Source organism: Martes martes (genome assembly GCF_963455335.1).
Source record: "Martes martes genome assembly, chromosome: 2".
NCBI classification, from domain to species: Eukaryota; Metazoa; Chordata; class Mammalia; order Carnivora; family Mustelidae; genus Martes; species Martes martes.
In genome coordinates, this window is record NC_137889.1 from 197,942,971 (window position 1) to 197,963,357 (window position 20,387).

The window sequence follows — 20,387 nt, forward strand, 5'->3', positions numbered from 1 at the left end:
TAAGAAGACATCTGCGCTATGTGAGAAATCCCTTTTAATGGTGCTTTGAGCATCATTTTGTAGAAGGGCGTTTCCTTCCAGCCGTATGGGAGCAGAGGAAACCAATTGCACACCGTGTAAGATACCATGAATGGAAACCACATCTTCGTTAGTCAAGTGACTTTCCATACTTGTTTTTCTTCCAGGGATCTGTAGTGAGATCATTCTAAAACCTAAGGATGTTTCTCAGGAAGAACTTTTGGACATAACTGATCAACTGAATACGGACCCGAGAGTCAGCGGTATATTAGTTCAGTTGCCACTACCAGGTACCTAAGGCTCTTCTACATATCTGCTTTGGTTTTAGGTTAAAAAGCATCTTTTGACGTTGTATTGTGACACCACAAGTAATTTAGAAAATACATTCATGAAGGGACTAGCTATTAGACTAGCATGTAATTGTTGACAAATCCCAAATGACTTTTGCTTACAATGACTGAAACTTGTGAAAGAAAAATTTAGGCAAAAATTACATGCAGTCCTCACTTTACAAAGTAGTGCAAGACCATAAAAATGAGTGTGTAAGCTGAAACCAGGTGAACCGATCTTAAAAATCAATAGGAAAAGTAACAGCTGATCTGTGACCTTTGAAATGTTCTCCCAAAACATTAACTCACTGTGGTTCATAAATGTATAGGGAGATGGGAAAAAAAAAAGTAAAACTAATATTTGTTCAGTATACTATAATTTAAAACATTAAAAACATTGGGGGACTGGGCTCCTGGGTGGCTCAGTCGGTTGAGCGACTACCTTCATCTTAAGTCATGATCCTGGAGTCCTGGGATCAACTCCTGCATCAGGCTCCCTGCTCAGTGGGGGGGTCTGCTTCTCCCTCTGACCTTCCCCCTCTCATGCTTGCTCACTTTCATTCTCTCTCTCTCTCATTCAAATAAGTAAATAAATAAAATCTTTAAAAAGCAAAACCAAACGAAACCAAAAACTTCGAGGGGCATGTGGTTGGCTCAGTCAGTTGAGTGTCTGACTATTGATTTTGGCTCAGGTCATGCTCTCAGGTTTGTGAGATTGAGCCCCACATAGGGCTCCACCCTGGGCATGGAGTCTGCTTAAGATTCTCTCTTCCCCTCTTCCTCTGCCCCTCCCCACTTCCTGTCTAAAAAACAAACAAATAAACTTACAAACATTAAGAATTAAAGTTATTTCTTTGCAAAAAACTTGATCAGTGGAGTTGAACAGTAACTTGCCTTCTTCTCATCATGTAACTTAAAATATAGTATAGGGCAGGTGTCTTTCCTGTGCCTTGGTGGGCTGGATTGTATATCCCTTTCTAAGTTTGGGTCAGCTTCCATTTTGTCCTTTGTGATCATTTGCCTAGCGATCTTCCTGGGGTGTGTAGTTTTTTTCAGAGTTGTGAAGTATCCCTGAGAGTTTCTTTAATGTGATGCTTTATGCTGGTGCCACTTACTCTGGGATGTTATTGTCCTTTTTGTCACAAGAACCTTCTTCATTTGTGGGAAACAGTTGGCCTTCACTAAGCTCCCGTGGCTCACAGCCGCATTGCTCCAAGGGTACCATGTCAACATTCCAGCGTCACCTAGTTCTTGGACAATCCATTTCCGCTCAACTAGAATCCTCCCAAAGTGGCTTCATCTTGTCTTCTGCGTTCATGGTCCTTACCTTCCGGTGGGCCGGGGCCTCTGCTGTCTTTGCTTTGTTGTCCCTGTTTCCAGACCTTCTGTCCACATCTCACTTCACTTCCGGTGTTGCCGCATTTTCCTTGCTGCCCTGTCACCTTTACAGGTTACTCCCCTTTGTCAGTGATCTACTTTTGTGAAATGTCACATGAGCTGCTCGCTGGGAGACAAAGAGGAGGGATGATTTGCCGCTTATGTTTGAGCTGAATAATGAATGAGCAGTGACCGGTCACCAGCAGATTGGAAGGCAGTGACATGTTCTCACTGACGCTCATCTCTATTTACATAGTGATTGGAGGACCACAGGGCCGGCCGCTCGTACATAATCACTACTCAGTTAATTTACCGCGATATCTGACATCTGCACTGTGTTATTGGACGACTGATGTTCTCTAACTAAATGGTGGCTCTGAAATTCAGACCTATTTCAACTGAGTACAGTCAGGACTGCCAGAAAAGCACAGAAGACAGTAATTTTGAATTCTGTATATTTTGCAGAAAGCAAAAGCTCAATGGTGCTATTGCATGAGATCTTTGTATGGTATTAATAGGATACTTTATCCAGCAGTAGAACTTAATGCCTTAGTATGTAAGTTTTGTGCTGTCCAAATTGTACCAGAAATTTACATTTCTAATTCCGAGTGGTTTATTAACGTGACAGATTGGTCCCAAAAAATTTGGCAGTGGGCTTAAACCCAGTTGTTTGGTTTATATTAAAAAAGAGTCTTTTTTTTTTTTTTCTCTATATGCCAAACAATCTTCTTGTGGTTTGGTTTTTTAAATTTCTCCCACCTGGGGCACCTGGGTTGCTTGGTGGGTTAAGCCTCTGCCTTCAGCTCGGGTTGTGATCTCGGGGTCCTGGGATCGAGTCCCACGTCGGGCTCTCTGCTCAGCGGGGAGCCTGCTTCCCCCTCTCTTTCTCTGCCTGCCTCTCTGCCTACTTGTGATCGCTCTCTGTCAAATAAATACATAAAATCTTAAAAAAAAAATTTCTCCTACCTGTATTTGTATTGAATTCAAATAGTTATAAAAATGTCACAAATTTATAAATTTACAGATTTAAAACATTAGATTGAGTTTGTCTTAAGAATTAAGTTTCTGTTTGTAGAAATTTTACCATTTTTGGGCAACCTTTCACATTTGGCGACTTATTAGAAAATTGCCACTAGATGGCACTGTTGATCTGTCTGTACTAAATAAATTGCTTTGTTCTGTGTTCAGTTTAGATGGTAAGAAGCACAGAGACAAAGGGACCATGGTAATAACAAATATCTGGGTGCTCCAAGAAAGGACAATTCTCTTTTTTTTTTCTTTACTTATTAGAGAGATAGATAGATAGACCACAGAGCTAGAGGGAGAGAACACAAGCAGGGCCAGGGGCAGAGGGAGAAGCAGACTCCCCACCAAGCGGGGAGCTGGATGCGGGGCTCAATCCCAAGACTCTGAGGACATGACCTGGGCGGAAGGCAGGGGCTTAACCCCTGAGCCACCCAGGCGATGCAAGAAAGGACAATTCTCTATCTTGCTGAAAAGCCACTAATATACGAAATAATACTGGCTGACATGAATTACATTAAGCATTTATTATGTCCCGGGCACTTTACATGTATTACTTCACTGAATCCTCACGATGACCCTTAGGGGTTGGAGCTATTATGGACATTTTACTAATGAAGGATTTGAAGCAAGGAGTGGTGGAGTCACTTCCCTTAAGGCCGCTGGAGCTGGTAAGTAATTGAGCTGGGATGTGAGTCCAGATGACTGGCTCCTGATGCCGTTACTTTTAACTATTATGTTACCCCTCACCAGCACATCAGTGTTAGCCAGTGAGTAATGTGTCGTACTGTGTGACAAGTATTCCTTGACAGGGAGAGTTTTATCCAATCCTCAAAGCAGCCTTATGAGTAGGGATTTTCTTCTGTATTTTATATATGAGGAGACTCGTCTACATTACTTACCCCACTTAATCTACAAGATACTGGGACATATGGTATGTTGATCAACAGAAAAAGCTGGTTATCCTAAAACAATGCATATTTACGTTAAATATTGTATTATAACATAAATCATTTAAATATTCATTCATCAATCTTTTGATGGGGGTCCACAGCTCTTTGGAACCTACTGGTTGGAATTTTGAATCATTTTCTGGCATTAATAATACCTGCGATTCACTGCCTCTCGTTTCCAGTTTGAGATGAAGCTATCTCTGAAAATTCGTATTGATTTTTAAAATATCTCTCCACCTGGGGCTCCTGGGTGGCTCAGTCAGTTAGCATCTGACTCTTGATTTTGACACAGGTCATGATCTCATGGTTGTAAGATTGAGCCCCACTTCGGGATCTGCACTCAGTGTGGAGTCTACTTGGGATTCTCTCCCTCTCCTTCTTCCCCTCTGCCTGTTTGTGCTCTCTAAATAAATAAATAGATAAGTAGATAGATAAAATTTTGTTTTAAAGATTTTATTTATTTATTTGACAGACAGAGATCACAAGAAGGCAGAGAAGCAGGCAGAGAGGGAGGAAGAAGCAGACTCCCTGCTGGGCAGAGACCCCCAACTCGGGGCTCGATCCCAGGACCCCGAAACCATGACCCGAGCCGAAGGCAGAGGCTTTAATCCACTGAGCCATCCAGGTGCCCCGATAAAATATTTTTTAAATCTCCAAACCTTAAAAAAAACCAAAAATCTCCAAAACTTCATGATTGTCTTATCTGTATCCAAATTCTTACTAATTCATTTTAGTTCTCAAGAGTCTTTCCAAAATATTCAATTTAGTTTTTATAGAAATAGCAACTGTTTTCTTCTCATACTCCATTGTTATTATTATATTTTATTGTATTTTATTATATTTATTATATATTTTGTTTGTTTATACCATTTTTAATTAAAGTACATATTTATTGTGAAAAAAAAAACAGCAAAAACAGTTTAAGAAATACACACAGTTGTCACTTGAGTATCATGAAGGTCAACTGGTATGGGCAGGAGTTAAAAAAACTGCTTTCTGGTTTCTTCATTAAGCCCTGAGCATCAGCTTCCAAGTTTTACAGAAGAAATGGAACTCCTTTAGTCATCTTTGTAGAGTGGCTATGTGGAAGCAGGTCGGGATACCCCCTCCCATCCAGGTCTTAATAAGATGATTGCAAAAAATCAGTGAAACAATGAGCAAATGAGCAAATGAGATGATTCTCCTTGATCACACTTCTAGTTTTCTATCATTTGCTTAATAATTTGTATTCTAAATTATGTCATGATTAGAAAAGGGAGGTTATTTTTCACAATTAGGGCAGTATCTTGAGTAAAAGAAATTCTAACTTAGAATTATAATTCTGATGTTGCAGGACAAGTTTGCATAAGATTAATCAGAGTATACAAACAGCTTCCATGCATCTCATTTGGATAAAAACCAAAGAAATAAGATAGAATTCTGCCTTGTTTGGTGGTAATGAGTCTGTCTCAGAAGAGACCCCCTTTTATGTTCCAAAGGTGTGCAGATTTTTTTTTTTTTTAAGATTTTATTTATTTATTTGACGGAGAGAGAGAGATCACAAGCAGGCAGAGAGGCAGGCAGGGACAGAAGGGGAAGCAGGCTCCCTGCTGAGCAGAGAGCCCGATGTGGGGCTCGATCCCAGGGCCCTGAGATCATGACCTGAGCCGAAGGCAGAGGCTTAACCCACTGAGCCACCCAGGTGCCCCAGGTGTGCAGATTTGATCAGGATTGGAAGTAGGCAGGATATAACTGTGTGTCTGCAGTCATGCAGCCTGACTGTTTTTCCTGAAGCTGATCCACAAACTACAGAGAAATAAAAACAATCACATGAGATGCTTCCCTACTCCTATCCTGACTGTGTGCTGTCTGTTAACATCATAAGTGGTCATTTTGTCAAGGCCAGAAAGATGTCTGCTGTTCATGTTCTGTATATTTTTCTCCTAATCAGGTATTATTTGTGTTTAGCTTTTATTGAGTTATATCTTTAGAAGTGATATTATATTAGAAGTTATGTCATTTATAGGGTATGTATCAGTATGTAATGTGAAAAAAAGGCTGAAATAATGAGCTTTAAACATTGGGAGCCATTCTTTTCTAACTAAAACAGTGAAGAGAAATTAAAGTATCTAGAAGCCTAAAGTGTGCTGGAAATTTGCTATAAATATTTGTTATAGTATGAGATTTGGTACAGGAGAAGTTTGGTTTAAATGGATTTCAATTATATGAACTGCATGAAAGCATTCAGATATAAGCCTATAAACAGCAAGCACTAAATGATATTTTAATGTGGTGTTTTACTATTGCTTTATGATAACAACTATTACTGGTATGTGTAATTACAAATATTTACCATTTACTATTGCCAGTCACTGTTCCAAAGTGCTTTCTATATAGTAAATCATTTAATACCCACAACAACTCTTACCAGTAGGTGCTATTTTTTTTTTCAATCTGTGGTGTATAGTTAAGGATATGAAGTGAACTGAGAATCTTGTGTGAGGTCAGGGAGGTAGTGAGTCATAAAGCAATGCCAGGAGAAGGAATGATAGTGTCCTTCCAGCCATAATCATCATCCTACAATGGAGACAGCAAGGCAGGTGCTGAGAGAGACGCTTGCTCATCTCCTTATGTTTTCTTGCTTTCTGAAGTCTACTTTTCATCTGTTTCTAAAACAAAATTATTAGGTACAATGGGAAAACTCATTCCGTCTTATCTATCTTATTCTAACATAGTTTTTCAACTGTTTCCCTTTAATTATCAAGGTTGAAGTCTTTGATATTAACATCTTCCAATTCATGTAAGAGGATTAAACAGAAAAATTAGAATGAAATCTAGGATTAAAGGATTAAATCTGGAGGAATTGAGTAAGAAAAGTTAGAGTTTATTGTGTTGATTTAACAAAGATAAACTTTTCTAGTAATTAGTAGGCATAAAAACGGGGATATTGACCTAAGTAATAAGTATATAGATACATGCATTGCCTAAAACTTAATTATTCATTTGGAGGAAAAAAGTCTTGGCCATATTGCTTTTCTTAAGAGATCATACAATTTATGTATACAGAATACTTATTGCTCTATTTTTCATCTTCTTGACAAGAGTAGGAAATTTCATCACTCTGGACTTCTTCATGTTTGTAGAGCCATTTATTCTGTTTATTTCTAACTGATTTCCAAATTTTGACTTGAACTTTATTACAACATTTCGCTCTTTCTCTAGGAAGAAAGCCCAGTTCTGTGTATGAGTCTTTGGGACAGTTCCACATGGAATATTTTATTACTTTTTTAGTAATGTGTTTCCTTCACTAGACTGCTAGTTCCACCAAAGTAGGGAGAATTGCAGTTAATATTTTATTCTGAAATCCACTCTGTATCATGGTCAACTTTTAGTGAATGTTGCTGCTGGAATGACTGAAATGTGTAGCTTCCCAGTGACTGCTTTTTTTGTTTGTTTTAATTCAAGTCTCATCCTTCTGCGTATTTTCTGGGAGTGGTGTGTAAGTTCTGACACTGTTCAAGATTTGATGATCTTCTATCTCTGTACCCCTGAAAGCTTCCTATACCTATAGTATTTATTATATAAAAGACATGCCAGGATAATGCACATTTATTATGTGAATGGGGCTTTAACCTCTGACCTCTTAACTATATTGATTCTCTTTCAAACATACCAGAACTGACTTCTTTCTGCCCTTCAGGTCTTAGCTTAAATGCCTCACAGAGCACTTCCCAGCTCATGCCGTCTGAAATTATTTTAATTCTGTTATTCTTAGTTTCAATGCTGCCTTTTTCTGTGGCAGAAAAAGCTCTCCAGTAGCCACATGCTCCCTCACATGTCCCAGCTTCTCAGAGCACCTAGGGTGTGGCCATATGACTATTCTCTACTGGATTGTGAGGGGAAGTGACTTTTTTGGAGCCATTTCTGGACTTAGAATGGCTAAAAACTATTGTGCTCCCTTGCCATTCCTCTTTCTGTTGCAGTTGTCATGGAAGCAAGGTGTTATGAATGATTGCAGATTTTAAGAAGGAGGTAAATGGGATTCTTTTGGAGCTTTACATGAATAAGAATTAAGTATCCTTACATAAGTGACTCAGATTTCAGATTAAAACACATGCACACACACACACACACACACACACACACACTCACACTCTTGATGACAACTATAAACCTACAGATCTAAGAAGCTTAACAAACTTCAAGCCCTACATTATGAAGAAAACTATACCAAAAACATCATAATCAACTTGTTCCAAAACAGTATGATAGAAAAAATATTAAAAGTAGCGGGGTGGGGTAGGGGGATTGCATTAACATATAGAGGAAAACAAAGACTAAAGACAGTGGGTTTCTTGTTAGAAACAATGTAAGCTAGAAAACAAGCGAATAGCTTGAGCTTTAAAGTATTGAAAAGGAAAAAAAAACCTGTCAATCATGAATTCTATACTCAGCGAAACTGTCTTTTAAAACAAAGGCAAGATAAAGTATTTTTTCAGAAATTTAGGGAGAGGAAAACCCAGACAGAGCTGAAAACAATCATTAGCAGACCCATAGTACAAAAAAAATGTTAAAGGAAGTCCTTTGGACAGAAGGAGGTGATAGCAGATGAAAATACATGTCTATCTAAAGGAATGAAGAACACTGGAAATGGAGCTATGTGAGTAAATACATATCATATTTTTCTTATCATTCAAATCATCTTAGAATTGATATTTAACCAAAAACAAAAACCATGTAATATGTGGTTTGTAACATAAATAAAACTAAAATGTACAACAATAGCATAAAAGTTGGGAGAGAAGAATGGTAGGATACTAATGTTAGATTTTTTATACTGTATGGAAGTTATATATCACTTGAGGATAGACTGAGATAAATTAAAAGTATATATAATAGAACCACAAGCGACCACTAAAAAAAAACAAAAACAAAACAAACAAAAAAAAACACACACACAATAAAGTGTTATAGCTAGTAAACCAATTAAGGAAATAAAATGAAATCACTAAAAATACTTAATTATTCTAAAGGAAGGAAGAAAAAGGGGGAAAAGACAACAGTGAAATCACATATAAAGATGATAATTTTAATCATATAAAATATAATGTTGTAAATAACCCAATAAAATGTCAGAGGTTGTCAGATTGGATAAAAACAAGAGCCAACTATATGTTGCATGTGAAAAACACACTTCAAGTATAAAGACATAGAGAGATTATTAGCAAGGATGGAAAAGATATTCCATGCTAACACCAATGAAAAGAAAATTAGAATGGTTATGTTAATATCAGGCAAAGTGTATTTTAGAGCAATGAATATTATCAGGGATTAAAAAGGTCATGCCACAGTAATAAAGGGATCCATTTATCAAAAAGAAATAACAATCCTTTTTTTTTTTTTTTAAGAGTTTATTTTATTTGACAGGGAGACACAGTGAGAGAGGGAACACAAGTAGGGGGAGTGGGAGAGGGAGAAGCAGCTTCCCTCCGAGCAGCAAACCTGATGCAGGGTTCGATCCCAGGACTCTGGGATCGTGACCTGAGCTGTAGGCAGATGCTTAATGACTGAGCCACCCAGGCACCCCAGAAATAACAATTTTAATCACTTACATACCTAAGAAGAAAGCTGCAATAAAAAACTAATAGAATTGCAAGAAAAATAGACAAATCCAAAATTATAATCATAGATTTCAATACCTGTTTCTCAATAATTGAGAAAACAGAAAATCTATAAGGATTTCAATTTGACCTAATTGACATTTGTAGACCACTATCCCTGCAAACGACAGAATACACATTTTTTTCTTAGGTTTACATAGAACATTTACCAAGAAATAATGTATTCTAGACCATAAAACAAACCTCAAATATAAAAAGATTCATGTTCCCAGAGTGTTTTTCCTGACTGCAATGGAATTAAATTAAAAATAACTAATAGAAAAATATCTGGAAATTTCTGAATACTTAGAAATAGCACTCTTCTAAATAACCCATGCATTGAATTAAAAAAAGGTAAGTTAGAAATTATTTTTAACTTTTTATGAATGCACAGCATATCGAAATTTATGGTATGCTGCTAAAGCAGTACATGGAGGAAATGCATAGAACCTATATACTTAATAATACCTACCTTAGAAAAGAAGAAAGATCCCAAATCAACCTCAGCTTCTGCCTTAAGATACTAGAAAAAAAGAACAAGTTAAAGACAAAGGAAAGACAAGAAAGAAAATAATAAAGACCAAAGCAGAAGTTAATAAAATAGAAAGCAAATAGTGAAGAAAATGAATGAAACAAAAGGTAAATTGATCAAGGAAAAAAAAAGATACAAATTACCAATATCAGGAATGAGAGAGGTGACATCACACAGATTCCAAGGCAATTAAAAGGATAAAAGGGAATATTTTGAACAACTTTATGCCAATAATTTGACAACTTTGATGAAGTGAACAACTTTCTTGAAAGACACACACTGCTAAGGCCCATTCAAGAAGTAGGTAATGTGGGGCCCCTGGGTGGCTCAAAAGTTCCTTAGGCATCTGTCTTTGGCTTGAGTGGTAATCCCAGTGTCCTGGGATTCCACGCCATATTGGGCTCCCTGCCCAGCAGGGAGCCTGCTTCCCCCTCTCCAACACCCCCGTGCTTGCGTTCCCTCTCTTGCTATCTCTCTCTGTCATAAATAAATAAAATCTTTTAAAAAAGTAGATAACGTGATTAATTCTATTAAAAAGTTGACTTTGTAGTTAAAATTAATTCCACAAAGAAAGCTCCATATTCAGTTGGCTTCACTGGTGAATTCTATGAAATATTTAAGGAAAAAATAATGCTAAAAAGGAAGGAATACTCCTGAACTCATTATGTGAGGCCGCTATTACCCTGATACCAAAAACCAGGGAAAGACATTACAAAAAAGGAAAGCCATAGACCTTTATGAACATAAATGTAAAAGATATTAACAAAATCTAACAAAATCTAGCAATATATAAAGGGTATCATTCCTTATGGCCAAAAGGGTTTTATTCCAGGAATGCAGCATTGCTTTAAAATTAGGAAATCAAACATGTATTTAATCACATTAACAAACTAAATATGAAAAATTAGGGACGCCTGGGTGGCTCAGTGTGTTAAAGCCTCTGCCTTCGGCTCAGGTCATGATCCCAGCATCCTGGGATCGAGCCCCGCATCGGGCTTTCTGCTGAGCAAGGAGCCTATCCCCCCACCCCCCGCCTGCCTCTCTGCCTACTTGTGATCTCTGTCTGTCAAATAAATAAAAAATAAAACCTTTAAATATGAAAAATCATATGATCAACTCAATAGATACAGATAAAATATTTGGTAAGATTTATCATTGATTTCTGATAAAAGGCCATCATAAAACTAATAATAAAAGGGAATGTCCTTGAACTGATTAAGGGGCATGTGTGAAAAATTCACAGCTAACATAGCTGATTATGAAAGACTGAATGTTTTCCTCCTGTGATCAGGAAGAAGTCAAGGGCATCTGTTTAACATTGTACTCGAAATTCTAAGCAGCACAATAAGGCAAGAAGAAGGAAAAAATCACATAATACGACTGTCTATGTGTAAAATGCATTGGAATCTAGAAAAAAAGGGACTACTAGTACTGCTAATAAGTGATTTTAGCAAAGTTGGAAGATATAAGATTAATATGAAAAATACAACTGACATTTTGTGTATTAGCATCAAACATCAGGTATTGAAATGAAAAAAAATTAAATAACATTAAAATATGAAATCATTAAGCATAAATTTTACAAAAGATGAGAAAAACCTGTACATCAAAAACTCTAGACCATTCCTAAGAGAAATTAAATAAAACCTAAACAAATGGATCAATACACCATGTTCATGGACTGGAAGACTAAATGTTAAAATGTCAGTTACTTTTACATTTATTTGTAGATTCAAGGTACTCTCAATCAAAATCCCATCGTACTTTTTTGTAGCCATAGACAATCAGAGTGTCAAATTCTATAGAAATACAAAATACTTAGAATAGCTGAAACAACCTTGAAGATGAGTAACATGGTTGGAAGATTATTAACACTACCCAATTTGAAAATTAATAAAAAATCTTAAAAGGTACAAACCTCCAATTACAAAATAGGTCATGGGTATATGATATGCAGTGTACTAAATTTAATAATACAAGGGGCGCCTGGGTAGGCTCAGTGGGTTAAAGCCTCTGCCTTCGGCTCAGGTCATGATCCGGGGGTCCTGGGATCGAGCCCCGCATCAGGCTCTCTGCTCAGCAGGGAGCCTGCTTCCTCCCTCTCTCTGACTGCCTCTCTGTCTACTTGGGATCTCTCTCTCTCTCTGTCAAATAAATAAATAAAATCTTAAAAAAAATACTGTATTGCATATATGAAAGTTACTAAGAGTAGATCTTGAAAGTTCTCATCATAAAAAAAAAAAGTAACTGTATAGTGATGGATTTTAACTAGATTTGTTGTGGTGTTCATTTTGCAATATATGCAAATATCAAACCATGTTGTATACCTGAAACTAATATAATGTTAGAGTTTAATTATACCTTAATAGAAACAAATTTTAAAGTAGACTATAAAGAGAAAATATTTGCAAGGCCTATATCTGACAACATAGGAATATACAGAATATATGAAGAGCTCTCAACAGTCTGTCAAGAAAATAAAAACAACCTAACTGAGAAAAGCCAACTTCTAGCCAGAGTAATGTAAGTCCTTTTGTCCTTACCACAAGAAAAAGCTGGACAAACTGAGAATCAATCCTTTTCTTGACCATCAGAGAACTGAGGGTGTAAGGCAAACCACCATCCCAAAATCTGGAGAGAGTCAAATACAGAGTCACAACCAAGATCTACTGACATTGAACAGAAGCTACTGGGGCTATACACTGATATCTTAAAGTGACTCTTAAATAGAATTTTGATGAGCTTTTGGAGGCCAAAGTATGCGAGTGTAAGAGTGAGAAACTCTTGGGCCCATAGTTTTGGGTGCAGCAGCAAAAAAATCACAAGGTGTGACAAAAGGCAAATGAAAACAGTCTGAAGGGGCAAAACAAGCATCAGAACCAGATTCACTTATGACACAGATTTTGGAATTATTGAACAGGGAATTTAAAGTAACTGTGATTCATATATCAAGGGGTCTAATGGAAAGAGTAGATAACATGCAAGAATAGATGGGCAAGGAAATCAGAGAGATGGAAACTCTCAGAAAGAATCAAAAAGAAATTCTAGAAATCAAAGCTACTCTAACAGAAGAATGCTTTGATGGGTTCAGTTGTAGGCTGGACAAGCCAAGGATAATATGCTTGAGAACATGCCAGGAGAAACTTCTCAAACTGAAATGCAAAGAAATTTAAAAAAAAGCGCGGGGAACCCCAGAGCATCCAAGAATTGTAGGACATTTTCAAAAGGTGTAGCACTCATGCAATTGGAATACCAAGAGAAGAGAGAAACAGAGCAAAAGAAAGATTTGAAGTAATAATGGCTGAGACTTTCCAAAATTAAAGACAGACATCAAACCCAGAGAACACCAAGTAGGATAAATACCAAAAATGGTCAAAACATTTGAACAGACACTTCACCACAGAAGAAATAATTACATGAATAGATACTCAATATAAGTAGTTATTAGGGAAATTCAAATGGAAACTGTAATAAGATAATATTAAACTATTAAACAGTTAAAATGGCTGAAATGAAAAAGACTACTGACCATACCATATATTGGTGAGGAGGTGTTGCTGGTAAGAATGCAAAATGGTTCCCTTTGAAAATAATTTGGTCATGTCTTAGAAAGTTAAATGTGTATCCATTATATGGTGTAGCCATTTCATGTCTACATATTTACCTAAAAGAAAAGCAAACACATATTAATATGAAGACTTGTATATGCATGTTCATAGAAGCTTTATTTCCTTACAGTTCTGGAGGCTAAAAATCTGAAATCAGTACCAGCATGGTCAGAGTTGGTGAGAGCTCTCTTCCTGGCTTTTGGACAGTCCCCTTTTTTTCTTCTGTATCCTCACAAGGTGGAGAAAGAAAGCAAACTCTCTTGTATCTCTTTTTATAAGGGCACCAATTCCATCCTAAGGGTTCCATCCTGATGACCTCATCTAAACCTAATTACTTCCCAAAGACCCCATCTCCAAATACTATTACATTAGGATTTGTGGCTTCAACATATACATTCTGGAGGGATATAACAAGTGGTTACTGGTGGCTGGGGGTTAGGGGACAGGAAAGAGGGACGAAAAGGGGTTTGAGGAAATTCCAGATTGGTGAATATGCTCACTGACTGTGGTGATGGTTTCACAGGTATATACATATATCAAAGCTTATCAAATTATACACTTTAAATATACATAGTCTATTATATTCAAATATTCTTAAATAAAGCTATGGTTTAAAAAAGCAGATCTTTTAGGAATACAAATAAATGCAATAAAACTATGTAGAAAGGAAGTTAAGGGAATGATAAGCACAGAATGTAGAATGAAGTTCCCATTATGTTGGAGCAGGAAAAGGGATGGCTTAGTGGATGTATTGTGTGCTTGAATAGAGATTGCTATCAAGGCCATAGCTTCTGTTTTGGGTGGTAGATTTGCATATGCCTAGCTTATTATGAAAAATAATTAATTATTTAAAATCAGACCATGCTTGAACCAATATTGAAGTTGTATCACAAGCCATGAATTATGATGTAACCAATTTCTGTATTTGAGGTTCACTCAAAGAAAAAGAGGCCAGATTTCAAACAGAGTATTTTGTTCGAATCGTTTGTGACATCATTTGAGTGTTTACACAGAAACAAAGATATCCCTGTGATAGCATGTTCTCACTTTAAAAAAAAAATGTTTTTCTAACAGGTAACATTTTTATCAAAGAAATTATATGCAAGGCGAACAAAGTAGAAGATAATTCTCCTGCATGTGGTTATGTTAACCAAGTGGTGGCAGCACTGAGCAGTGGGGTTTTTTGGTGTGTGGTGTGTTTTTTTTGTTTTCGTTTTTTTTTTTTTTAAAGCCTAATGGTTTATAGTGGAAGCTGAGTAAATTATTTTGATATGGTTTACATATTAGTAGGATTGGCTGGTCCCGGTAGCCACGTATGTATCTCCCTATTTATTCCCAGGTGGAAGCCACCCCAAGGTCACTGAGATCTATAGAATTACCTCTTTTTGAGCAATTGCTCTCATAACCAGGTTACATCATGTAACTCAAGATGCCTGACTACTCAAAGGATCTTCAAGATCCAGCATTTCCTGGAACCACTGTGATTACTTCTTTTTATTTTCACCTTTTTTTCTTTTTCCCTTACCATGATGTTCTAATTTATTTTTTGAGTGCATTCTGCATTGATAAAGAATTTACCAAAATCAAAAGGCCCTTTGAAACATCTGAATATTTCTTTGTAGAAAGTTTTTTAAAAGATCTGTTTGTACGATTGCCTTCTGACCCTCTTTATTCATTTACCAGTTCAAACAAGATGTAATGATCTGCGTGTAACTCTGTGCCAGGCGCTAGGGGAAGGAGGTAGTTAGGACACGGGTGAGACCAGCTGCTCTTGTAAAGTTTGCAGGTGAGGTCCCCCAAACACAACATCTCTTCTTTTCCCTCGTGTGTTAGAGAAGCTCATCAGAACAGACATGCTCGCTCATCTGGGTGTTCTCCTCTATAGAATATACACTGCTTGGAGTGTAGTGTAGTACATTTGACAGAAGTCACTGTGTCTAGTGCCTAGGAAACCAAGGGCTTAAACCAGGGCAACTTTTGGATCTCCATATACTCTTTAGGTCACTTAAGAGAATTACGAAGGGCAAAGGCAGCACCCTTTGTGTTATGTATAGGTTCCCACTTCCCATTAATTTGGTTTTTTCATAGCCTTTAAAATAGGTCGGCCTAGGAATGTCCTGCGAATTTTCTGTGGCTATAAGAGAAAGAGACTAAGGAAGGGTGGAGGGCCAGCCAGGTCCACCCCTTTCTGGCCTAGACAACACCTCCCACTCCACCTCCATGCTCTACTAATTCTCATATTTGGGGGTGGAGTAGCAGAGTGAGATTAGACTCACTTCCCATTCCTTTTTTGTCCCCTCGCTCCTCAATGATGAAACAACTCTTAAATGATATCGGGCAAGTACTTAACACCTGTTAAGTATTTTCTGTCTCAAAACCTTGATGTGGAACCCAAAGGATTTAAATATTTCTTATTGGCTTGAGAACAGGAAATACAGCTTCCAGAAGTATCTCCCTTATTTACTTATTTACTCCTACAAAAAATTAACTCATTAAGAGATGATAGCTAAATAATTTGATTAGGAAGACATTTATTCCATTAGAATGTAGGCTCCAGGGGGTAAAAATTTTGTCTTTTTGGTTCGCTATGTATCCTAAATCTTTAGAACAATACTGGGCACATGGTAGACACCCAGTAAATATTTGTTGAGTGAATAAATGAGCACATTTTCAAGGGCCTATATTCGTCTTCAGATTGTAGACTTTATCTTTAAGCATTAAACTTTGCCTTAAATTTCTGACTTTTCAAGTCCTGAAAGGAAGAAATCAATAAAGAACAGACAAGCATGAGTCTTTTACTTAAGCTTTATATTGGGAGACGTAAAAATGCCAGTTACTTAACAAAGTTGACGCAAAGATACTGACAAATAAAGATTTTAATGAAAGCGACCTTTGGTTTTTTATTATGTTTTTAAAGGATGGATGTCAGAGGTTGTAGAAGGATCAGACATCTTTTCCTTATGGTGGCCTGTTCTAATTGTTCCTGGTTGTCCCCTGATTTTGTCTAGTTTCTTTCTATGAGTCAATAATAATAGTAATCATTTATGCAACAAATATTTATTGAGTCCCTCTTGTCGCAAGCCCTGTTCTTTGTGGTAGGAATACATCAGGGCAAGAAAGACAAAAAGACAAAAATTTCTATCCTTGTGGAGTAGCAGGAGAGATGGACAATGGAAAATAAATGTAATAAATATCCGTTTATATTTATTAGAAGTTGATGTGCTGTGAGAAAAAGAGGAGAGCATAGTAAAGGGAATCAAGATGTTGGGGAATGGTTGTATTTTTGTTGTAATTTTTGGTTGTAATTTTTCCACATTTTATTATGAAAAACTTCAAATGTATAGAAGAGTTAAAAGAATGGTACAGAGAACACCCATATAATCTCTATCGAGATTCTGTAATTGTTAACATGTTGCTATTTTGCTTTGTCATGTATCTACCCATTTGTTCATTCATCAACCCATCTTGTTTTTGAAGCATTTAAAGGTAAGAACACACAATGTGCCCCTAAAACTTCAGCGTACCTATCATTAACTACAGATCAATATGCCTATTTTTAGGTGAAATTTATGTTGCATTGAAATGCACACATCTTAAGCGTACTATTTCTTAAGTTTTAAAAAATGTAAACTCTCATGTAACTTAAACCCCTATCAGAATAACAAGTGTTTTGTTTTGTTTTGCTTATGAATTGAGAGCTCATGTTCCTTTCCAGTTCCTTTCCAGTCAGTCCCTGTACCTACCTTCATCCTCATTCCTAGGGAACCACTGGTCTGTTGTGTTTGTTTGTTTGTTTTTCCGACATGCATGTTGCCCATATGAATACCTGCCTTTGTAGAATGCCTGCTTGTGTATTAAACTCATTTTAAAAAACTGATTTATTTTCTTTTTAAGATTCAGTTTTGAGAGTTCCTTATATATCTGAATGCAAGTTCTTTGTCAGGTACGGGTTTTGCAAATATTTTCTCCCAGTCTGGCTTGATATTCGTTTTGTTAATGGTGTCTTTTCATGGGCATAAGATTTTAATGTTTCTGAAGTTGAATTGATCAGTTTTTTTCTTTTGTCCTTTACGTTTTGTATTCTTAGAAAACTTTGCCTGCATCTAGCACACAAATTAAAGTTTTCACCCAGAAACTATTCAGTTTTAGCTTTTATGTTTAGATTTATAATCCATTTGTAATAAAGTTTTCTGTATTCTCTGAAGTAGAGATTACGGTTCAGTTCCCCTCCGCCCCCCAATATGGCTGTCAAGTTGTTCAAGTGCTTTTTGTTGAAAAGATTTTCCTTTCTCCGTTGAATTGCTTTAGCATCTTTGTAAAAAATCAGATGACTGTATAAGTGTGAATCTAAAGCTGGGTTCTTTATTCTGTTCCACTGATGTATATACCTATCCCTACACCAGTACCACGCCATCCTGATCGCTCTGTGTAGCGAGTCTTGAAGTCAGGGATTGTGAGTCCTCCAACTTCACTCACTTTCAAGATTGCTTTGGATTTTCCTGTGCCTGGTCATATAAATTTTAGAATCAGTCAGCCTCTACCAAAAAAACCTCATAGAATTATGATTGAGATTACATTGAAGCTATTGATCAATTTGGAAGAATCGACAACTTAACATTGATATTTTTCAGTCTATGAACACAGCATACTTTCCGTTTACTTAGGTCATCTGTCAGCGATGTTTTCTAGTTCTCATTGTAGAGGTCACCCTCAAACTTTAAACATTTACTCCTAAGTGTGTTATGATTGGTTAACTATTGTAAGATGTATTTTTAACATTTCATTTTCAAGTATTCACTCCTTATATATGGAAATACAATATATATATATTTTTTTAGGATTTTATTTATTTATTTGGCAGACAGAGATCACAAATAGGCAGAGAGGCAGGCAGAGAGAGAGAAGGGGAAGCAGGCTCCCTGCTGAGCAGAGAACCCGATGCGCGGCTCGATCCCAGGACCCCGGGGTCATGACCTGAGCTGGAGGCAGAGGCTTTAGCCCACTGAGCCACCCAGGCGCCCCTACAATAGATTTTTTAAAAAAGATTTTATTTATTTATTTGTCAGAGAGAGAGAGACAGGGCACAAGTGGGGGAAGCAGCAGGTAAAGGGAGAAGCAGATGCCCTGCTGAGCAAGGAGCCCGATGCGGGACTCAATCCCGGGACCCTGGGATCATGACCTGAGCCAAAGGCAGAGGCTTCACCGACTGAGCCACCCACGTGGCCCAACAATTGATTTTTTGTATTGATTTTGACTTTGTACTCTGTGGTCTTGCAAAATCCACTTTATCAGTTCTTTTATTGTTTTTTAAATGTTTTAGGATATTCTGCATTAATAACCACGCCGTCTGTGGCCAGGGCGTTTCAGTTCTTCCTTTCCGATCTTAGGTCTCTTTTTTCTTTTCCTTGTATTATCACATTACCTAAGATCTCCAGTAAAACACTCGATAGTAATGGTGGGAGTGACACTCTTGTCTTCTTTTCTTGCGGAAAAAGATTCAGTATTCCATTATGAAGTATAAGTTAGCTATAAGTTTTGTTGTTGTTGTTTTTAAGGTTTTGTTTATTTACTTAGAGAGAGAGAGAGCAAGGGAGAGAAAGAGACCAGGGGGAGGGGCAGAGGGAGAGGGAGAGGCAGGCTCCCCACTGAGCAGGGAGCCCGACGAGGGACTTGATGCCAGGACTCTAGCATCATGACCTGAGCCAAAAGTAGATGCTAACTGACTGAGCCACCCAGGCACCCTGTAAGTTTTTTTTGTAAATGCCTGTCACATTGAGGACTTCATGCTTTGCTTTGCCTTTGCTGAACCACAGTTGCAATCTCTGTGTAGTTCTCTGAGCCTTGATGGGCTTCTTGGAGTTTCTCTCATGTGTATGTTGATTAGGGGTCAGAGAATTGGGAAGAATTTGTAGATAACACTTTGAGGCTCTACTCTGTGCTTTTGTCCTTTTCTGGATATATCCCTTCAATTTTCAGCTGCTGTGATAGCCTCAAACTTTGTGCCTTGATTCCTGAAGCACATAGGACCACAGATGTCTATCCAAGTTCTAGCTGTCCTGTGTCTAGGAAAGCCTCCAAAATGGGAAACTCTCTGAGTGCCATTCCTGTCTTTCAGATGCCCAGATCTGTCTGTGTCTAGTGACTCCCCAATGTTTTCCAGATAACTTTTTTTTTTAAAAAAGCAGCAATAGGACTATACTTTGAGATGCATTTTGTGGTGCGCCTGGGTGGCTCAGTCATTAAGCGTCTGCATCAACAACTGTTGATTGTTCACAAAGACCCAATTTCTGTATGAGCATAATTCAGATTACTACTGGTGTATCTGTAAGAGACTTTGGAGTTTCATGCTGGCAAATTGAATTTAAAGTAAAATGGCGGTAGTATCCCATTTAGAATACAGAAGATCTAAGGTACAAGGCATAGCTCTTTGAGAGCAATTTTTAACTTGGGCTTTGATAATGTTCTTAAAAATTATATCTAAATGACATCCATTGTGTGATGAACAAAGAAACTTTTATGTAGCAAATAATACCTTTATTTCAGTATATTAGGCACATGGGCTAATTGTAGGGTTTGGGGGAAGCTTTATTACTTCTACTTATTACTTTTCAAAATGAAATGATGATTGGCATTTCCTATCTCTTTTGATTAGTTTATTGCTCTTATTATTTTTTTTTTCCTTCCAAATAGAAAACCAAAATGGTATTTTTGGATATCAGTGTGCTAGTGCTTCAGACAAAGGAGGCGTGTGTGTGTGTGTGTGTGTGTGTGTGTGTGTGTGTGTCTGTGTCTATGATTTGCTTTTTTGTTATGTCATTTGGAAGGAAGTTAGGCACATTAATGATGTTATGATTATTTTAATACCAACAAGGCCCTTTTAATCTGTAATGCTGGAAATATTTAATGGA

At 37.2% G+C, this 20,387-nt stretch overlaps 1 protein-coding gene across 2 annotated transcripts in view; it reads left to right on the top strand.

The window, feature by feature from the left end:
• Positions 1-20,387, top strand: part of MTHFD2L (methylenetetrahydrofolate dehydrogenase (NADP+ dependent) 2 like) — a 121,779-nt gene that overhangs the window by 18,876 nt on the left and 82,516 nt on the right. For both annotated transcript variants that reach the window (XM_080796167.1, XM_080796168.1), the window contains exon 3: positions 186-308. In XM_080796167.1, the coding sequence (XP_080652293.1) occupies positions 186-308 (123 nt within the window). The remainder of the gene's footprint in view (positions 1-185; positions 309-20,387) is intronic.